A 20,585-nucleotide genomic window follows, 5' to 3' on the forward strand; every position below is an offset into this window, starting at 1 on the left:
AGAAGTAACAAAATTGAACGTTCACGATGCGACAATTCGCTTCGCCGCAACAATGTCTTTATTTTCTTTTTGGGCCGAGGGCACCGAAATAAAAAAAAAATCGCGAAGGAAAGCATGTCGGCCACAATTGAATGCCTACATTGGGCACCTGAAGTGGCTACCGTAGGGATTTCGAAGAAAATGGGAGACGCTTGGTCCACAGAGAACCATACGCATACTGTTAGGTATCCTACACCGGCGAGACGAGACTTTCCGGAGAGGCTGAGCTCAAGCGAACGCGTTGCAATCTGTCGAGTCCCCGCAATGATGGCGGCAAGCGACAATGAATTGTTTCTTTTTCTCGTCTGCTAGGCAGAAAGCGTCCAAAACTCTGCCAGGCGAAAATACACTCAGCCAGAGAAAAACGAACGTGCATCCAAGTGCGCCGCGCGGTGGTCGGGGCAACACGAAAAAAACGCAGGCGCACTGCCTAGTTCCGGCAGCCCGCGGGTAGAGTGAACACAAAGAATTGAAGATGCTCAACGTGTCCTGGCGAATAAGAGTCAAAGTAAAAAATAAAGAACAACGCAGTTACTTTAGTCGGCAAACCGAAGGTTGCTGAGGTATTCGCCGTCGATCCTTACTCCTAAACCTTCCCAGTTTAGTACCTTGAATACTTCTTCCACGCACGCAGTGAATAGCATTGGAGAGATTGTGTCTCCTTGTCTGACCCCTTTCTTCATTGGTATCTTCCTACTTGTGTACAATTAGGGTAGCTGTGGAATCTCTACACATTTTTCAGGGTATTTACGTAAGCGGTCTATATTCCTTGATTGCGCAGTGCCTCTATGACTGCGTGTATCTCTACTGAATGAAATGCTTTTTTTGTAATCTATGAAAGCCATATAGAGAGCCTTATTGTACTCTGCGGATTTCTCGACAACCTGATTATTGACATGATATACCTTCCTGAAGCCAGCCTGTTCCCTTGGTTGACTAAAGTCCAGTGTTGCCCTTATTCTATTGGGGATTATTTTGGTATTGTATATAATACTGGGGGAGTAGGCTAATGGGCTCAATGCAAGTATCCCCCTACATTTTCAGAAACTTGCAGGTGACTTGCGCGCTTACAAAATTTATCGACTCGGCCCCTCCCCCTTCACTCTATTTTTTACATATTTTTTTTAACTAAACATCTTCACAATTGCTATTTCGTGTAGCTTAAACACACCAAGTGCTAGCATCTTAAAAACGTCTAAACAATAGCTTGACTGTAGCCTGCTCCAGATGTGCCAGGCTAACTAGTAGCCAACTTGAACGCAGTTGCCAAGGTGAGCGCATTCTGCCAGGAGGGTGCGGTGGCTTGCCGAGGCTATGCACGCATGACGAGTTTTGCGCGAGTGAACAGTGGGATCGGCCTAGGCTGTTTCCGTTAGGTTCCGTTGCTTAGACGAAAATTTCATGCAATCATTGACCCTATGATTACACGTATCCGCGTCGTTCAAAGTGGCCTTCCTCTTCCGTCCACCACCATTAACAGTATGGTGCATTGACGCTGCACTTTTGCATCGTATGATGGACACAACGCTGCACTGCCTAACCTTGAACTGCACTGCGAGTCGCCCACATCACGCATGCATGCATGGTTGCTCTTCGCAAAAAGGGATCAGCGAGATGTTATCAAAACCTTCCGGGTGATAGTGGTGTTCGAATGATTCCGTTTTCATTTAAATTTCTTTTTTTCGCACTGCCCGATTATGTGCGTTCTTGTCCTTTTTATCTCCTCCGCATCTAAACTATACAAACTGCTGCTGTACTTGTGCGAGATGAAAAACGGGTGATGCCTTGCCCTTTTTATCGGTAAACAACTGCCTGATAACTTTAGCAAACATTCCTAGGGGTTGTATTTAACTGGGAAGCTCATTTGTGAAGCATATATGCGAGGTGCTTAAGTGCTGCGCAGGCGGTGGTGCGCTTCGACGGTTACCTGGGCTTCCCTGGAGGCCTGGTGGACCCGGGCGAGGGCCCAGCGCAAGCCGTGAACCGGGAGCTGCGCGAAGAGCTGAACGCGGACACCTCTAGGTTCTGGGCTACCGAGAGCGACCACGTGATCAGCTTCCGGCAGCAGGAGCGCCGCTTCGCGTGCCACTTCTACGCACTGCGCGTGTCGGCCGACGAGCTGCTGGCCACCGAGCGCGCCGCCATCGGCAGCCGGGAGCACGGACACGAGACGCTGGGCATCCTGCGGGTGCCCCTCTACACCATGGCCGACGGAGTGCGGGGCCTGCCGGTGTTCCTCGCGCAGCGCTTCGCCGGAACCGCGCGCGAGCAGCTGCTCTACGCGGCCGTCAGGCTGCGCTTGCTGGACGAGGCCGCGGCGCGCACGGCCCTCGGCCAGAGCGAGGCCGCGTTTGCCAAGAGCAGGTAGCCGTCGCGGAAACGAATGGGCTCTGCCGGATTTACGCTGTGGAGCGATGCGGGTGCCGGTAAACTGGCGCAGTTATGGACAGCGATGATCAAGTTTAGCCTGTCTGGCTTGATTGCCGTACGGGCCTGCCTTCTTTGTAGCCGGCGCGCGAACGATCGAATATTACGCACACTTGTTTATATATATACGTGTGCGTGTGTAAATGTGTGTGTGTGTCTTTCTAGAGGACCACGGGCGGGAACTAATGTTCCCACGTTGATGGGCAACGTGGGGCGTATATTGGCCTATTTGTGCGGTTTGTAAGCCACGATGAAAACGGGTCGATCAGTCAAATCCATTTAAATTGATTGCTTGTTCTATGTAGTACCTTGTAGCGTTGCTCAAGCTTTTACGTTTGAATGGTACACATGAAGGATGTTTACTTATGTCATAAATTCTGGGGTGTTGCGTGCCGAAACCACGACTGTTATGACGCACTCCGTCGTGGGAGACTCCGGGTTAATTTTGACCACCTCGGGTTCCTTAACGAGCATGTGATGCACGGTACACATGTGTTCTTTCATATCCATCGAAATGCAGCTGCAGCGGCCGGGATTCGATCCCGCAACTTGGGGCTTAGCAGCGCAACACCAAAGTCACTACACTACGCCACCATGGCGGGTACTTATGCATCTTATGTTATATATACATATCGCCAATCAACTTTCTGACGATGTCGGCACACGCGAACATCCTCTTTGTTCGGTTTCGCAACAGCTTTCATGAATAATATCCAGGGGCAATGACGCAGAGAATTGCTTGTGATGGTGCCATCTTCTTTTCTTTGGAATGGTGGACGATCGTAACGAAGACTGGGCAGCATCTTAGCAAAAAATCATCCAATTTTGTTCAGAGAAGCTCGGCATAACTACAACAAGCATACAGTTTGAGTGAGTACACAGACTAGTGAAGTATGATGACAAGAAACGTAGACCAATTATAGCGAAATTAACGTATTTCAAGGACAATGTGCACATTCTTTCATGTGCACGTAAACTGAAGCGTACTTCCTCTTCCATCGGGGAAGATTTCTCGCTCGAAATGCGAAGAAAAAACGTTGCTAATTTGCGAAGGCGCGAAACAAGCGTTTCAGGTTGTCTTTTGATAAACTGCACATAGCAGATAGTGTTGTGCTCACAAGCAGATAGCTAGGCCTCAGTAAATGTGCAAATTATTCCAACGAGTCGAGTGCAAGTCATTATTCACTATCATATGCAAACATGCGCACCCTCGTGCGAAAAGGCGATATGCTATCTTCGGTCCTATACGATAGTGAATCGAACATAGTCATTCTTACAGAAACATGGCTGAATCCTAACATGACAGACGATGAAATTCTTCCCGATGCACATTCATATAACATATACAGGCGTGATCGTATTGATAAAAGAGGCGGTGACGTTCTAGGAAGAAACAGGGCTATGACGTCATACTCAGTTAACACCGATCCAAATCTCGAAATTGTCTGGGCAGCCTGTTTAATATCTTCTGTTAAGTTATTGATAGGCGCTTGTTACCGTCCGCCAGATTCTGGTCATTCGTTAGTCAATGAGCTTCGCATCAGTATTACTAAGGCTACTGAGCTATGTCCTACCGATGTCATCTATCTCATGGGAGATTTTAATTATCCCTTAATCAACTGGGCTCAACTATCATCACCTTGTCACATTTCAACGAAATTCTATAATTTGACACTTGATTACAACCTGACCCAAGTCATTAACCAACCCACCCGTGAGACCAATATATTGTCTGATACAACAGCACGACTTTGCAGACTTCGCGCATTGAAATGGATTAGTGAACGGCAGTGCGATGAAAAATAAGCCTCAAGTTCTTCAGGTAAAAAGTACGTAGCCATTGGACAGAATTTAAAAATTGAAAGTTGGAAGGATTATGCAAAGTTAGGTAATGATAGATAGATCAGAATCAGAAGCTATGCGAAATACCCGACTATCGGGTGATTTCCGCACTTTCATCTGACAGTTTTCCGTCCAGATGAACTGCCAACCCTTTTCCTTCTTTAAGGCAAGCGTCCTGGAGAACAAACGCTTATTGTCTGGCGATAGATGCTCATTGATGAATATCGCCTGTGAGTGCTCCCCTGAAAACCCTACACTTCGGGTATTCAGTCGGGCCTTTCGCGCCTTCTTCATGAATTCAGTTTTTTTTTTACCGAGAGCAAAAGCGCACGATTATATTCTTTTGACCAGACTTTGCTGGTACGCGATGAACTGTGTCGACATCTGTGGCCGAGACTGCAGTTGATTTTGTCGGCGATGGCAGTCAGGATTGCAGTACAATCCTCCCCCTGGGTACAGGGCACCCCCTTTATTTCTAAGTTACTTAATCTTGAGTATTGCTCAAGGTCGGCGACCTTCCTATGAAGGGCGTCGTTTCCTGCTTTCAGAACGCGGTTTGCCGCAGATAACTCAAGCTGTTGAGATCGGGTTGACTCGCCTACTTCGTTTAGAAGCTTTAGGCTGTCGTCCATGCGACCAACTTCAGGTCTCATTCCACCGACGTCTAATCCTGTGTCCTGAAGCTTAGTTTGTGTGCTAATAACAAGCCGGTCGACTAATTCATTCAACCGATGTTTGATTATAGCTTCTAGCTCGTCCACTCGCTTACAAAGTTCAGCATTTGTCGGCATTAAGAGGACGGCTAAATAGTGAACACAATGTGAGCACAGAAGCAGAGAAAAACGATAGCAGCAACAACAGTAGCAGCAGCAGTTGCAGGACTTGAGAAATTGTAAAAAAAATATCGAGAGTAATAAATGCAACCGACCTGTGAAACCAAGAAAGTTTGCTTAGATGCGTGCTTGAGAATGCAACTGCTGCTGCTACAACAGTGATGCTCTCGTCGGGACGGCTTTTATGACAGGAATCCGGACTGCGTAGAGTGCAGCTTGGGGGCGGTTTCAGCGGAGTGCGCGCCGAGATCAGCAGGGTAGTCAGCGCCGCGCAGGCACGTGTACGATGCAAGGATGACCAGCCAGGTAGTCACCGCAGCTATCCAAGGGACAGCCGATGCAGCTAGCCTGCGAAACCAAGAAAGTTTGCTTAGATGCGTGCTTGAGAATGCAACTGCTGCTGCTACAACCGTGCTACAACCAAGAGTGACTCCGAGATGTGACTTCATCGAATTTTCTTAGCGGTATATTGTTTATTGCGTATGTAAACTGTAGCACATTTTTCTTGTGTGTGAAGGAGATACTGGTAGTTCTTGTTGCATTCAGTTTCATGCCCCATTTGTTGTACCAACTTTGTATTGCAGCTAACGAATCGTTTAGTTTTACCTGATCCTCTTTGGTATTCACTGTTATGTACACTACGCAATCATCGGCGAATAGGCGCATTTGAGTAGGCGGCTGAACGCATGAACGAATATTATTGATGTAGACCAGAAATAGGAGGGGCGCAAGAACCGAGCCTCGTGGCACACCAGAAAAAACGTTGATGTAATCAGACACAATATCATCCATAGCTACGCATTGCTTTCTCTTTTCGAGATAGTTCTTGATCCATGATACTGTTTTCTCGTGTATACAAATGGCAGTTAGTTTAGTAATAAGATCTGGATGAGGAACAAGACCAAAGGCCTTTGAAAAATCTAAAAATATGGCATCCATTTCGCTTCTGGTATTTATTTAGGTAGCTTTATTGTGGGTTATCTCAGCTAACTGAGTAATAGTACTTATACCTGAACGGAATCTATGTTGCCAGCTGTATAGTGGGTTATGATTCTCTAAGTGCAATATTATGGCCTTATAAGTAATATGATCGAACAATTTACTGGATGCACGTTTTAATGAAACAGGTCTATAGCTACTTACGTAGAGTTTAGAGCCAGATTTGTGCACAGGCAGTACTTTGGCCATTCGCCAGTCTTCAGGTATCACTGAAGTTTCCAGGGATCGCCTGTAAATTACGTATAAGTATTTTGACGTCCAAACGGCATGTCCTTGCAAAAATGCGTTTGATATAAGATCAGGGCCGCAGGGTTTCTTTTTACATCCAGTTTTTGCAAGAGTCTAAAAATTCATTCTTGGTCGATATCTATTTGAGGCATTGGATCGTCGAACTGAAACCGTGTAGAGGGGCCGTTAAAGGTAGTTCTGTTAAATACCCATTGAAAAAATTCATTAAATTTGCTTGCTATGACGTCAGGCTGAACAACAGTCTCGTTTGAAACGATACTATAATATGCACTACGGCGTGCCGCTCCCTCGATAGGTAGCGCCAGAAATTTTGTGCTTTATTCGTCATGTAAGAAGGCAGAATAACAGTGAAAAAAACGCTCCTTGGCCATTTGTATCTTATCTTGTAGCAAGTGTACGAGATCTTGAAGGTCACGTATGGTTTTCTTTCTGCGCTTTCTTTTAATTTTTTCGTTTTACATGTATTATATCGCGCGATACCCTAGGATGTTCTCTGTTCACTCGTTTCTTTCTGGAGGGAATGTAGTTTTCTTCACTAAAATGTACAATATTCTTAAAGCGTAACCGTAATTCATTTACGTCTAGAAGTAATGAAAACTGTAGAAAACAGGCGTTTAAATATTCTGAGATAGCATTCTCATCCGCTCCTGAGTAATCCCTAATAACAGCAATCGATGGCTTAACGCGTTCACGGTTTCCTATAGTTTGGCAGGAGAATACTCTCATTTTATGATCCGAAATGCCATGTTCAACGTTTAATGTGCTATTTTGAGATAGGCTGCTTACGAACATCAAATCAAGCACAGAACATGACGGACCAGCTATTCTAGTAGGTTCGGAAACTAGCTGGTCTAGAGAGAAATTAAATGACATAAACAATAGTGATCCAGCACTTTTCGTGTCAGAGCTGTTGTGCGAAAGATTAGTCCAGTTGATTCCTGGTAAATTGAAATCACCTGTGATGATAATATTGGAACGGGAGTTAGTGTGTTGTGCAATGTAATCGTGCATAACGTCTAGATATTCAGCGGGTGCATTCGGAGGTCGGTACACACCACCCATAAATAAGCTTTTTGCATTAAATATGTTTGCACCATACGCTTTCACTGTCAGGTTTGCTGTTTAAAACTAATCTTATGTTAGGTTTAATTGGGCGACAGTTACACCTCCCCCCGCGATTCTTTGTGTTTGTGTATGAGCCGATAAGAAGGTGGAAACACTTCGGAATCCTGGACGCCTTCTTGAAGCCAGGTTTCCGTGATGACTATGATGTTCGGTTGATGGGCTGCAACTATGCATTTAAGTAGGCTGAACTTATTGACTACGCTGCGCGCATTCAGCGATAACACTGATACATTTAGTACGTTGTCACGTGCCATCACGAGCTGCTGGGCCAGCGTGTGCAGAAGTTATCGGTCTAGACAGTTCAATTCTTCGGTCCTCATACTCTTTCCATCTAAAGGTTTTGTGATTTATTTTTAGTTTATCAAATGCCAGCGATACCTTTGCCCCTTTCGCCTTGTCACTTACTGCTGAACGCTATAATTTAGCACGTGTGTCGCGTACTTTCTTCGAGAAATCTTCTGATATTGAAATCTAGGTGTTTTTCAGCCTGAAGCATTTTGATAATTTTTTGTTTTTTTTCCAGCGAAGTTTAAATAAACTGATAATAACGGGGCGTGTCATTTGGCTTTGCTTTGTACCGATTCTGTTAACTCGTTCTATTGAGTTTCTATTCCTAGAATCTTCTTAAGTATACCGTCTCGCACTATTGCTTCAAGTGTTTTAACATCTTCATCAGAGCTCTCACTTAATCCATAAATTACTAGGTTATTCCGACTACTTCTGTTTTCTAAATCATCGACCTTCGATGCCAGAAATTCTATTCGTGTCATGGTAGATTTACACGATTCCTCGCAGTGTACTATCTTGTCTTCGCATTATTTCCATAATCCCTTTTCATTCCCAATAACTGCGATTCTTTCTTGCAAATGTGCAATTATTGTCTCCACGTGCTTGATATTTGAAGACAGTTGTTTCAGTGGTTTGTTAGTTTCCTTTTGTTCTCTTAGAATGCGTTTCATTAGTTCCCGCTGCGAGCATTCATCCGAATCAGAGTCAGGGCCTGCATTCTGCTCCACGTCTCGGGATGTTTGTATCATTAAGCGGACAACGTTAAAACAATCCCGCAAAATAGCAACGCAGCATTGTGGACTTGGGAGCGCCGTCAATTTTACGTCGTTGTCTCTAACAGAAGAGACTAAATGCTTGTCACTAACCTGTGCGATCAGAAAAACTTTGATAGCATGCGTGCTCGTTCGGTGCTTCCAAGTCCACTGAAGGGTATGTTGAAAAGGCTGCTGCTTTGATCCGAGGGCCATGATGTCCACGTCGACGTCACCATGCTGGTCAGGTTGTCCCAGTGCAGTGCACGTGGTATAGATTCTTGCGACGTGTTTCGTCCTACGAAGCCAGCAGGGCAGATAGCCGGAGGCAGCAGCTATAGGCCTAATGCAGCGCATGCTCAGACCCTGCGTGGACCAATCCAGTCCACGACAGCACGATCTGTGCGATCAGAAAAAACTTGATCGGCATCCGTGCTCCTTCGGTGCTTCCAAGTCCACTGAAGGGTATGTCAAAAAGGCTGCTGCTTTTATCCAAGGGTCATGATGTCCACGTCGACGTCACCATGCTGGTAAGGTGCTCCCAGTGCAGTGCACGTGGTATAGATTCTTGCGACGTGCTTCATCCGATAAAGCCAGCAGGGCAGACAGCCGGAGGTAACAGCTGATAGGCCTAATGCAGCGCATGCTCAGACCCTGCGTGGACCAATCCAGTCCACGACAGCACGATCTGTGCGATCAGACAAAATTTGATCGGCATCCGTGCTCGCTCGGTGCTTCCAAGTCTACTGAAGGGGATGTCGAAAAGGCTGCTGCTTTTACCCGAGGGCCATGATGTCTACGTCGACGTCACCATGCTGGTCAGGTGGTCCCAGTGTAGTGCACGTGGTATAGATTCTTGCGACGTGTTTCGTCCGATGAAGCCAGCAGGGCAGACAGCCGGAGGTAGCAGCTGACAGGCCTAATGCAGCGCATGCTCAGACCCTGCGTTGACCAATCCGGTCCACGACAGCACGATCTGTGCGATCAGACAAAATTTGATCGGCATCCGTGCTCGTTCGGTGCTTCCAAGTCTACTGAAGGTTATGTCGAAAAGGCTGCTGCTTCTCTCCGAGTGCCATGATGTCTCCGTCGACGTCACCATGCTGGTCAGGTGGTCCCAGTGCAGTGCACGTGGTATACATTTTTCCCGCATATTTCGTCCGATGAAGCCAGCAGGCCAGACAGCCGGAGGTAGCAGCAGATAGGCCTGACGCAGCCCATGCTCACACCCTGCGTTGACGAATCCGGTTCTCGACAGCACGAGCTATGCGATCAGAAAAAATTGATCAGTATCCGTGCTCATTCGGTGCTTTCCGGTGTTCGGTGTTTTCGGTGATCCGTGCTCATTCGGTGTTATTATTTATTTAATTAAATGACTTAACTAATAACATTTTTTTGCTGTATGCGAATTTGCGCGGGTGATTGTATCATCTACCGCCCCATTTTAACTTTTAACCAGGGCTCTCATGGTCATTTCATATCACATCCATATGCGCCGTCGCCTCTATGTCTTTAGGGTACCTATGCCATAACCTCAGAAGTTCCGCTACTAATATTCGTAAACTAGCCTTCCTTACTATTGTTCGCCCACAACTTGAGTTTGCTTCCTCAATTTCGTCTCCTTATCATAACACGGTCACCACTTTAGAATCCATCCAAAATAGGGCCGCACGATTCATCTCAAGAAACTATAACTACCATTCAACCGTCACTCAGATTAAAGCTGATCTTTCTCCAATCTTTAGGCACACTCCGTAACATCGCTCTACTAACAGCATTTCACAAGTATGTACACTCCAATAGATCATGTTCCTGTCAGCTGGATGTCCCATCCCGCACGCCCGAAAGATTGCATAATTATTTGAGTCTTATACGGATCTATGGTGACACTCTAGCTTATAATTCATCAGCGCTTCCAGGAGCCATCAGATTATGGAATATTCTACCCTACAGCATCGCATCTGTCTAATCCTGATACATACCATTACTAACTAATTACACATTTCACTGAAGCCGTCGTTTCACATGTTTCATATTGTTACGTAGAAAGACGCAGACGAAAAGCTATATACAACCATACATACAAAGAAGTATGTCGGACTTGGCCAAGAGGCAGCAGCCCGTGCTCCTCCAATTGTCGTCGTCTTCACAATGCTCGCCTCTTCATCATCGTAAATACTGTTCCGTAGCACTACTCCCGGCGGCAAAAGCACCGTCCCGGAGCGACTAAAGACCGCACTCGGATGCAGTGTAGTAGGCCTTGAGCCTACTGACGTGCACGACATCACTAGATGCTAGAGTAGAGGACGAGGTTGAAATCACAGGAGCAATTTCGTACGTCACAGGCGTCACCTGGCGCAGCATGCGGTAGGGCCCTGTGTATCGCAAAAAGAGCTTCTCTGAAATTCCGATGTGACGAGAGGGCGACCACAGGAGCACGAGCGCACCAGGCGAAAACTTTATATCACGGTGGCGGGCGTTGTACTGACGCTGCTGAGTGGTTTGCGAGGCCGTCAGTCGAGTACGGGCAAGCTGGCGTGCATGGCCGGCGAGGGCGACGGCGTCGCGCACATACTCGCTTGTGGAGATCGCAGTAGGAGGAAGTGCTGTGTCAAGGGGCAAGGTCGGTTTGCGATCGTACAGTAGATAAAATACAGAAAATCCGGCGGTCTCGTGCCGGGAAGAATTATACGCTAATTTGACGTAAGGAAGGGCAATGGCCCAGTCGTGGTGGTCCTTGGAAACGTACTTGAACAGCATATCGGTAAGAGTAAGGTTTAACCGCTCTGTCAGGCCACTGGTTTGAGGATGGTATGAGGTAGTCAGCTTACGTTGAATGGAGGAGGAACGCACAATGTCGGCGTTAAATTTCTAGAGAAAGTTACGACCATGGTCAGTAAGCAGCTGTCGCGGGGCGCCATGAAGCAAGATAATGTCACGCAAGAGAAAGTCCGCGACGTCAGTGGCGCAACTGGTAGGGAGAGCCTGCCTGATAGCGTATCGGGTGGCGTAATCACTTGCGACGGCTACCCATTTGTTCCCAGGGGATGACGTAGGAGGAGATATCGGCGGACGGATGCGTCGGTAGTTGTAGACCGCAGATGCTCGATGGGAAGTCGCAGCGATAGGTCTCGGTACTGCTCATCACCGACGTTAGCGAAGGCAGACAGACAAAATGCCGTTGGCGGTACTACTGTCAGCGTCGTCAGGCTCGTCTACCGGGTAGCGAGAAAGGTAGTCAGCGTCCTTGTGTAGTCGGCCAGATTTGTAGGTGACTTGGAGGCGTAAGGCCCAGCGACCAAGTCTTCCTGCAGGATCTTTCAGTGAGCATAACCAGCAATGCGCGTGATGGTCTGTGACAAAGGAAAAGGGTCGGCTGCATAAGTATGGGCGGAACTTCGCAACCGCCCAAACTAGGGCCAGACACTCACTCTCAGTGGTGGAATAGTTACGCTTCGAGGGTCAGAGGAGCCTGCTGGCGTAAGCGATAACACGGTCGTGGCCGCACTGGCGTTGTGCCAGTACTGTGCCAATTCCGTGACCGCTGGCATCAGTACGGACTTCGGTAGGCGCAGAAGGATCGAAATGGGCCAGAACGGGAGGCGTTGTGAGAAGGTCGATTAGATGCTAGAATGCAGAGGCCTCGTTATCGCCCCACTGAAAGGGGGCGTCTTTTTTCAAAAGCTCGGTTAGTGGTCGTGCTATGGCCGCGAAATTTTTCACGAAACGGCGAAAGTACGAACAAAGGCCGATGAAACTGCGCTCATCCTTGACACTTCGGAACAGGGAAGTGCATGACAGCATGGATCTTGCCTGGATCCGGTTGCACTCCGTTCACGTCAACGAGATGTTCAAGGAAGGTATTCTCGCGACGGCGGAATTGGCACTTCGATGCGTCGAGTAGCAGACCGGCTCGACGAAAAACGTCCAGGACTGCTGAGAGGTGCTCGAGGTGTGTAGAAAACGTTGGGGAGAATACTATAAAGACACCCAAGTAGCACAGGCACGTGGACCATTTGAAAACGTGAAAAAGGGAGTCCATAATGCCTTCAAAAGGGGCAGGAGCGTTACATAGACAAAATGGCATCGTTTTGAATTGATGAAGACCGTCCGGTGTTACAGTCTTCTCGCGGTCGAGATCATCTATTTTTATTTATTAATACCTCAAGGGTCCAAAATAGGACAATACATGAGGGGTGGGCATTTAAAAGGCGGGATTGATGATGTGGAGATTAGAAAGATGAGTCTGAACACTCAATGGCAGATCTAAAGCGTGCTGTATCGCGGATGAGTGCAGTTTGTCTGGGAAGGCCATTCCAGTCTCGGGCAGTTCGGACGAAGAATGACTGCAGGAACGTAGTGGTGCGGGCTTGTGGTGGGATTACGGAGTTCGGATGGCCTGTTCGACGAACACGATGAGCCAGCTGGACCAGCTGGCTGTCACGAGGTATGGAATAAAAAAAAAACTTGTGATAGAGGCATAGGCGAGAGATGCGACGACGAGAGGCAAGAGGCGATAGGTCTAGTTTAGATTTTAGTGATGAAACGCTAGTGTGATATGAGCAATCTGAAAGAATAAATCTAGCAGCACGGTTTCGAACGCTTTCAAGGGCTTTAGTGAGATTAGTTTGGTAAGGGTCAAAGATAGCACATGCACATTCAAGTTTTGGTCGCACAAGCGTTTTATAGGCAACTGATTTCACGGGTGGTTGTGCCATGAAGATATTACGGCGAAGATAACCAAGAATTTTGCTAGCTGAATTAATTATGTGGCTTACGTGATTTGTCCAAGACAAATCTTTGGATAGGTGAATTCCTAAGTACTTGAAGGAGTCGGTAGTAGATATAGTGCAGTTGTTAATCTTGTAGGCAGAGGGAATGTAGTTAGGTCGACGATGGAATGAAATATGCACAGTCTTACTAACGTTTAGGGACATGAGCCATGTAGTACACCAGTCTTGAATATGAAAGAGGTCCTCCTGAAGAGTAGAGACGTCTGCGACGGTATTGAGAGGGCGGTATAGGACACAATCATCAGCGAAAAGACGTATTGCAGAGGTTACAGTGAATGGCAGGTCATTAATGTAGATTAAAAATAGGAATGGCCCAAGAACAGTGCCCTGAGGTACACCAGATAGAACGGAGGAAACGGAAGATGTAAGGTTGTTAGCATATACGAACTGTTTTCGGTTAGTTAAAAAACAGTGGATCCAGTTAAGAACAAGTGGGTGGATGTTTAGGCATGATAATTTTAGTAGAAGGCGAGAATGTGGAACCTTATCGAAAGCCTTTTCGAAATCGAAAAACAGGGCGTCAGTTGGAATGTTAGAGTCGAGGTTTAAATGACTATCATGAATAAATAAAGCTAACTGCGTTTCGCATGAGTGATCTTTCCTGAAGCCATGTTGATTACAGTGAAAGAACTTCACTGAAGTTAGGAAGTTAGCAACATGAGAGTAAATGACATGTTCCATGATTTTGGAGCATACGCTGGTGAGTGAAATGGGGCGGTAGTTACCTGGGGAATACCGATCACCTTTCTTGAAGACTGGAATGACCTTCCCTGTTTTCCCTCTCTTTGAACAATGCCCGTGTCAAGTGATTGCTGAAAGATGATGCAGAGGATCGAGCTACAGACATATTTCGTATTTTTGAACACTTTGGCATTAATGCCGTCGGTTCCACAGGATGATGAGCACTTCAGGCCATCTATTACCTTAACGATGCCTTCCGGCCTAAAATTAATACCTTCCATTGGTGTAAAATCGAAAAAAATTGTAAATCTGGTAGTTCATTGGCAGGTTCTTTTGTAAACATTGAACAAAATGCAAGGGTCAAGGCATCAGGAACATTTGAGTCAGAAATGGGTGAGCCAGAATTATCACATAGAGAAATAGAGTTATTAGTTTCGGGTTTTATCGTTTTCCAAAAACGCCGCGGGTTAGAGTGCAACATGTTTGGGACGGTAGTAGAAAAGAAATTACGTTTTGTGTTTGCTTTTAATGAGTTTTATTCTTTAGTAGCTTTGCTATATTTTTCACATGCAGAAGAACCTGAGCATTTGGCTACACGAAATAATCGTTTTTTCTTATTGTTTAAGCGCTTTAAAGTAGTGTTGAACCAGGGTGAACGCGCTCTTTCATTTATCGTGATAGTTGGAATGTAAAGACCAATTAAGCGCAGCATTTCTGTTTTGAAAAGTGCCCAGTTACTCTCAGTCGACCGCTGCTGATACGTAAGGGCAAGTTGCTCATGAAAGATAGAAAGTTCACGATTAATGCTTGGATAATCGGCTTTATCATATAGTGTTAGTACTTTCTTTAATATTTTACTTTTGAGTATATTGCAAGGAAACGTGGCATGAATGACGGTGTGATCGCTAAGACCATTGACGTACGTAAGAGGAGGCATCTTATCGGGGTTCGACGCTAAGACGAGATCTAGGATATTTGATGGGTGTTGGGTTACTCACGTAGGTTTAGTAACGAGCTGCGATAGACCGAACAGCAAGCAAATGTTTATAAATTCGGTAGCCATGTTTGTTTGTGTTAGACCATGACGCAACGTTACTCCAATGTACAGTTGGAAAGTAGAAGTCCCCGAGTAACAATATGGGGGTGTTAGGATAAACCGTTGTTAGTTCAAACAACGCATCGTGAAAAAACTAAAGAAAGGCGCTATCAGTGCAGGGTGGACGGTAGCAACAGCCGATGAGTGTGCGCGGTGAAGTGGCGTGGCAGCACGTCCAAATCATTTCTAGAGGCGTTCTTAAATTTACAAAAGAGCGCTTAAGTTGGCGATGAGTAGCAATAGCCACGCCGCCGCCACGGATTCCATCGCACCTGTCTTTGCGAAAAAATCTAATTCTGGTAGATCTGGAAGAATTTCGCAATCAAGTATTGTGGAATTTAACCATGTTTCCGTTAGTGCAGCAATGTTACTGGATGACGAGGAAATGAGGTTGCATAATGAATCCCGTTTGGGTATCAGGCTGCGCATGTTAGTGTAGAGCAACGATAGATTGTGCTTAACACGCTGGGTCGGCCTCAGTGGCTTTTGCACTTGCTGCTATGATTGACGTTCGACGACCGACTGTTTAGCTTGATCGTAAACGTAGGTTTTTCGGCCACAGATAAGTTTGTCGTAGCGGAGCTTGAATGAAGATTGCTGCGCTTTTCCAAATTCGATTAGACGTCTCCTGGCCAGACGAGTTTCTGGGGAGAAGTCTTCGCTAATGCCGTATTTGGTGCCCTTCAGCTCACCGCTTGAGAAAAGGATGCTTTCTTTATCTTTAAAGTGGGCGAATTTTACTATTATTGGCCTCCGTTTTCCCGCCTGAAAAGTGCCAAGTCTGTGGGCACGTTCTGTATCACGGCTGTGAATAGTTACGCCCAGATTTTTGTGGCAGTGTGCAATTATTGATTCCTCAGAATCACGCCACGACTCATTTCGCGCATCGCTGATGCCGTAAAAAACCAGGTTACATCTGCGGGATCTGTTTTCTATCTCATTAATGCGGTCAGTTAGCACAGTTACCTGAGCAGCGCTGCTATTAGCGGCGCTTTCTATGTTATTTACTTGGGACTTTATATTCCAAAGTGACAACAGGTCGGATTCAATCTTGGTCAACCGTGTGCCGAGTATGCTGAACGTTTTCTCATGATCAGCAAGGGTTGACCTAATTGAATTTAGCTGTTCAAGCATGGCCGACTGCCCGATTTGCAATGTCTTCAGAACATCAAGCATATCAGCAGGGAGTACAGTTGGATCATTTCTAGGTCCAGGATTAGTCTCAATATCTCCTGCCAGCAAAAGTAATTTCAATAGCATGCGAGCACAGTCAAATACTATACAAAGAGAGCGCCGTGGGCTCGGCAGCACGAGTAATGTTCGGTAACCAGTGCGTTTAGCGAAAAGGCAACAGCAATTTGTTACCTGCGTAGCGAAGAAGTGAAGTCGGTTAGGATGGCCCATCACTGACGTGCCGCCAAGCCCACTGTGCGTGGCGATGGTTTGTCTAGGCTTTATATCGGGGATCCGAGGGAAGATGGCGCTGTCAATCGAAGATAGTGTTGCGAGGAAGCCAGGGCGTCAGCCGATGACACCGCAGCGACAGAAGTGGCGTAATCTGTGATGCGCTGTCCGATGTTCCGTAGAGGCAGGTCCGGCGCAGCTCGCCATGGCAATGCGGGGCGTCCTCATCGGCAGTCAGTTGAATCCAGGCAGGCTGTTCAGAGCACGGTGTTAGCTGCAGAATCCAGGACAGCACCAAGAACTGCGTAGCGAAGAAGTGAAGTCGGTTAGGATGGCCCACCAATGACGTGCCGCCAAGCCCAATCCACGGCAATGTGCCAGTAGCCGGAGCGAAGGCCAATAGAGGAGAAATAGCGAGCACCGTGGAGGCAGTGAAGGGCGTCATCAATCCGAGGTGGGGGATACACGTTGAAGAAACTGCCAACTTTAGCCTCATTCTTTTCGTCAACGGGCAACCCTGTGCTCCTCCAAATAATAATAACAATAATATTTGGGGCTTTACGTGCCAAAACCACTTTCTGATTATGAGGCACGCCGTAGTGGAGGACTCCGGAAATTTTGACCACCTGGGGTTCTTTAACGTGCACCTAAATCTAAGCACACGGGTGTTTTCGCATTTCGCCCCCATCGAAATGCGGCCGCCGTGGCCGGGATTCGATCCCGCGACCTCGAGCTCAGCAGCCCAACACCATAGCCACTGAGCAACCACGGCGGGTCTGCTCCTCCAAACTCGCTCGGCAACGGGCATCACTATCGAAATAAATTTTAGTTGTTTTGTACATCTCAAACGAAGCAGTCGGTTCTTTTTTGACCTACCATAATTTCCTCAATATTTGGTGCCGAAACCCGGGAGAAACGATCGAACTTACCATTGAGGCAACGAGGTCAACAGACGTCGACAGCACAACGAGCTCGCAGAAAACCAGCAACGATCCTCGAGCAGAAAACGGTCGACGAGCCGCGCCTTCAACAACAAGGCCTACGAACGCCACACCCAACCGAAACCGACACCATAACTCAAGCCCCATTGCTATACGCGAACTGTAAACAGTGATGCCACGATGGAACGGCTCAAACTGAAAAGAAGTGCATTGAGAACTCAAGTGACTAAACTGATTTCGGAAGCGTACTTATTCTTGCAGAGTCATGCAGACGAAGGAGCTCTTAATACATTGTCTGCGAGGCTTCATCATCATCATCATCATCAGCCTAGTTAGGCCCACTGCAGGGCAAAGGCCTCTCCCATACTTCTCCAACTACCCTGGTCATGTACTAATTGTGGCCATGTTGTCCCTGCAAACGTCTTAATGTCATCCGCCCACCTAACTTTCTGCCGCCTCCTGCTACGCTTCCCTTCCCTTGGAATCCAGTCCGTAACCCTTAATGACCATCGGTTATCTTCCCTCCTCATTACATGTCCGGCCCGTGCCCATTTCTTAGCGCCCTCCAAATACAGCTAAATGAGGTGGACGCAGCCATCAAGCCTTTAGTGCAAGACCAAGACGCAGAGCAAAATTATGTACGGACCATAGAAACAACGACCGTATCGCCGGACACATGGCAAAGCTCCGCCATGGACACGGCAGCACCGCCGTCTCCAGTGGACACGGCAGCACCGCCGTGACGATGTCTCCTGACGTACCGCTGTTCATGCAGGTTCTCTGCCCTTGCCTTAGTTTCATCGCCGGAGGCGCTGCGAAAGCCTTCGACGCTGGAAACATCACGCTTCGCTACGATGCTGGCCTGCCGCGACACTTCTGCGTGGGCGTATACTTCGGCCAGTTTGCTGACCTCACCAGTATCCAGGGGCATCGACACGTGGATGGTCCTTTCGGCTCACCATCTGGGGGCACGATGACATCAGGACGCATGCCCAGAAGGGATCAGCTGTATGCTATAAAAGCATGCCCATCGCCTACCAGCTTCAGTGGACACGGCAGCACCGCCGTGACGATGTCGCCTGACGTACCGCTGTTCATGCAGGTTGGTGACCGAAAAAATGGCTTCCGTAGTGATGTTCTTGGTCTTATAGTGCTGCCGTGTCCACAGGTTGTCGTTGACTGTATATGCGACTGTTTTTCTATTGCGGGCCTGTTGTTGAGTCTCTCTGGGGACGTGGAGAAAAATCCAGGACCAATAACGGAAGTAATGTGCAGGGAAATTCTCCAAAACCAGAAAGGCATTTTGTCTAAACTCACTGCGGTTTAAGAGAAGCAAGACTCGTTTGAAACAAGAATCCGAGACATGCAGAACCGGATTCTTCTTATCGAGACTAAGGTACAAAGCTTAGACGAGACTCTGAACAGGCTCGAAACTCTTGAGGGAATTGTAGCTGACCACAGCGTTGAAACATCTACTCTGGTCAAACATTTGGATGATCTGGATAATCGTTCACGACGAAATACTGTTATCATTAGAGGAATTAAAGAAGAGGACCATGAAAACGAAGAGACCCTATTAAGCAAAGTAAAGGATGGAATCTTCAGCGCTATTCTGAAAGTGAATGTATCTTCTATTGAACGAATTCATAGGTTAGGCAAGAAGATTTCTGGTAGAACTCGACCAGTCATCCTGAGGGTGGCAGACTATAGGGATAAAATGAAAGTTTTGCAGAACTGTATAAAACTGAAAGACACGGATTACAGCTTAAGCGAAGATTTCTCTAAAAAGAGTACAGGGAATAAGAAAAAAGCTATGGGCCTCGGCAAGTGAGGAGAAGAAGGCAGGAAAGAAGGTAAAGCTGCTTTTTGATAAATTAAAAGTAAACAATACGCTGTACAGCTGGAATGAAGAACGTGAGGAAAGGTGCATACTGCGAATTGATACAGGAGCAAGTGATAATTGACGCATGCAGGGCCAGCATGCTGGTTTCAAAATAATCAACGTAAATGCAAGAAGCCTGATAAACAAAGCGCATGCGCTTGAAGCTCTAGTTATTGATCACGCTCCAGACATTGCTGTAATCACTGAAACCTGGTTCCATAAAAATATAGTCGATAGCGAAATCGCGCCACCCGGATATTCACTGGTTAGGAGGGATCGAGATGGAAGACGCGGCGGCGTGGCCATTTTGGTGAAACGAAATATCATATTTTCCACTTTAGAAGTACCAGGAAATATTGAGGCTGTATGGATTACCACAAAATTGAATAATCGCACTGTATTCATCGGAGCGGTATACCGGCCTCCGAACTCCCCAGTAGAACACATTATGCTGCTAAGAGAATTCATGGAAACGCACGTGAAACAGCAAGACAGCATATTGTTACTAGGTGATTTTAATCTTCCGGCTATTGATTGGGATTCATATGTAGCCGGTGATACAGATGTTACATCTTCTGAGTTGTTTTTGGATTTAATATATTCCTACAATTTAACCCAGCTTGTTAACCAATATACTAGGGTGTGTGCAACAAGGTCATCTGTACTTGATCTTATATTAATCTCAAATGCTTTGACACCACAAGTGATTGACTGTCTTGTTGATGAAGGGCTATCTGACCACAAAATGCTTATTCTGTCCTTGAACATGTCACCGTACCCTTTGCACCAGGATTCAAGCACCCAATATCTAAACTATGAAGCTGCTGATGATGTTAGTGTCTTGGATTACCTTGAAAAGTCGTTTGATAACTTTATGTCTGTTTATGAATCCAATGGTGGCACTGACGGTCTCTGGGACTTTTCCAAGGTTACAAAGCATTGCATTACGCGATATATACCTATAGGCGTCAAAAAATGTAAACGAAATAACCCATGGATTACAAGGGAAATAATACATGTCTAACGGAGGATAAAAAGGAAACGAAAAGCTTGTTCTCGAGATCCTAGCGCCCAAAACAAGACTTTGCTTCATAACATGAAGCTCGACCTAAACCGTCTGATCAAGGAATCCAAGGCGAGATTCTTTAATGCAACACTGAAAAATTTTCTTCATAACGCACCTAGTAAATTTTGGAGATATCTGAACCCTTCTAAAAAACAACACAACGACGAG

The 20,585-nt window shown here is 46.6% G+C and overlaps 1 protein-coding gene and 1 pseudogene across 2 annotated transcripts in view; both read left to right on the forward strand.

Moving 5' to 3' along the window:
- LOC142584669 (U8 snoRNA-decapping enzyme-like) overlaps nucleotides 1-20,585 on the forward strand; it is a 69,406-nt gene that overhangs the window by 16,931 nt on the left and 31,890 nt on the right. The window contains exon 2 of one of the 2 annotated variants that reach the window (XM_075694840.1): nucleotides 1,943-4,798. The exons of the other annotated variant lie outside the window; for it this stretch is intronic. Within the exon in view, the coding sequence (XP_075550955.1) occupies nucleotides 1,943-2,407 (465 nt within the window). The 3' untranslated portion in view covers nucleotides 2,408-4,798. Of the gene's footprint in view, nucleotides 1-1,942; nucleotides 4,799-20,585 lie in introns of those variants that run through there. 2 annotated transcript variants of the gene reach the window in all.
- LOC142584094 (uncharacterized) lies at nucleotides 18,349-19,559 on the forward strand (annotated as a pseudogene).

The sequence above is a fragment of the Dermacentor variabilis genome, chromosome 6 (genome assembly GCF_050947875.1).
Source record: "Dermacentor variabilis isolate Ectoservices chromosome 6, ASM5094787v1, whole genome shotgun sequence".
NCBI classification, from domain to species: Eukaryota; Metazoa; Arthropoda; class Arachnida; order Ixodida; family Ixodidae; genus Dermacentor; species Dermacentor variabilis.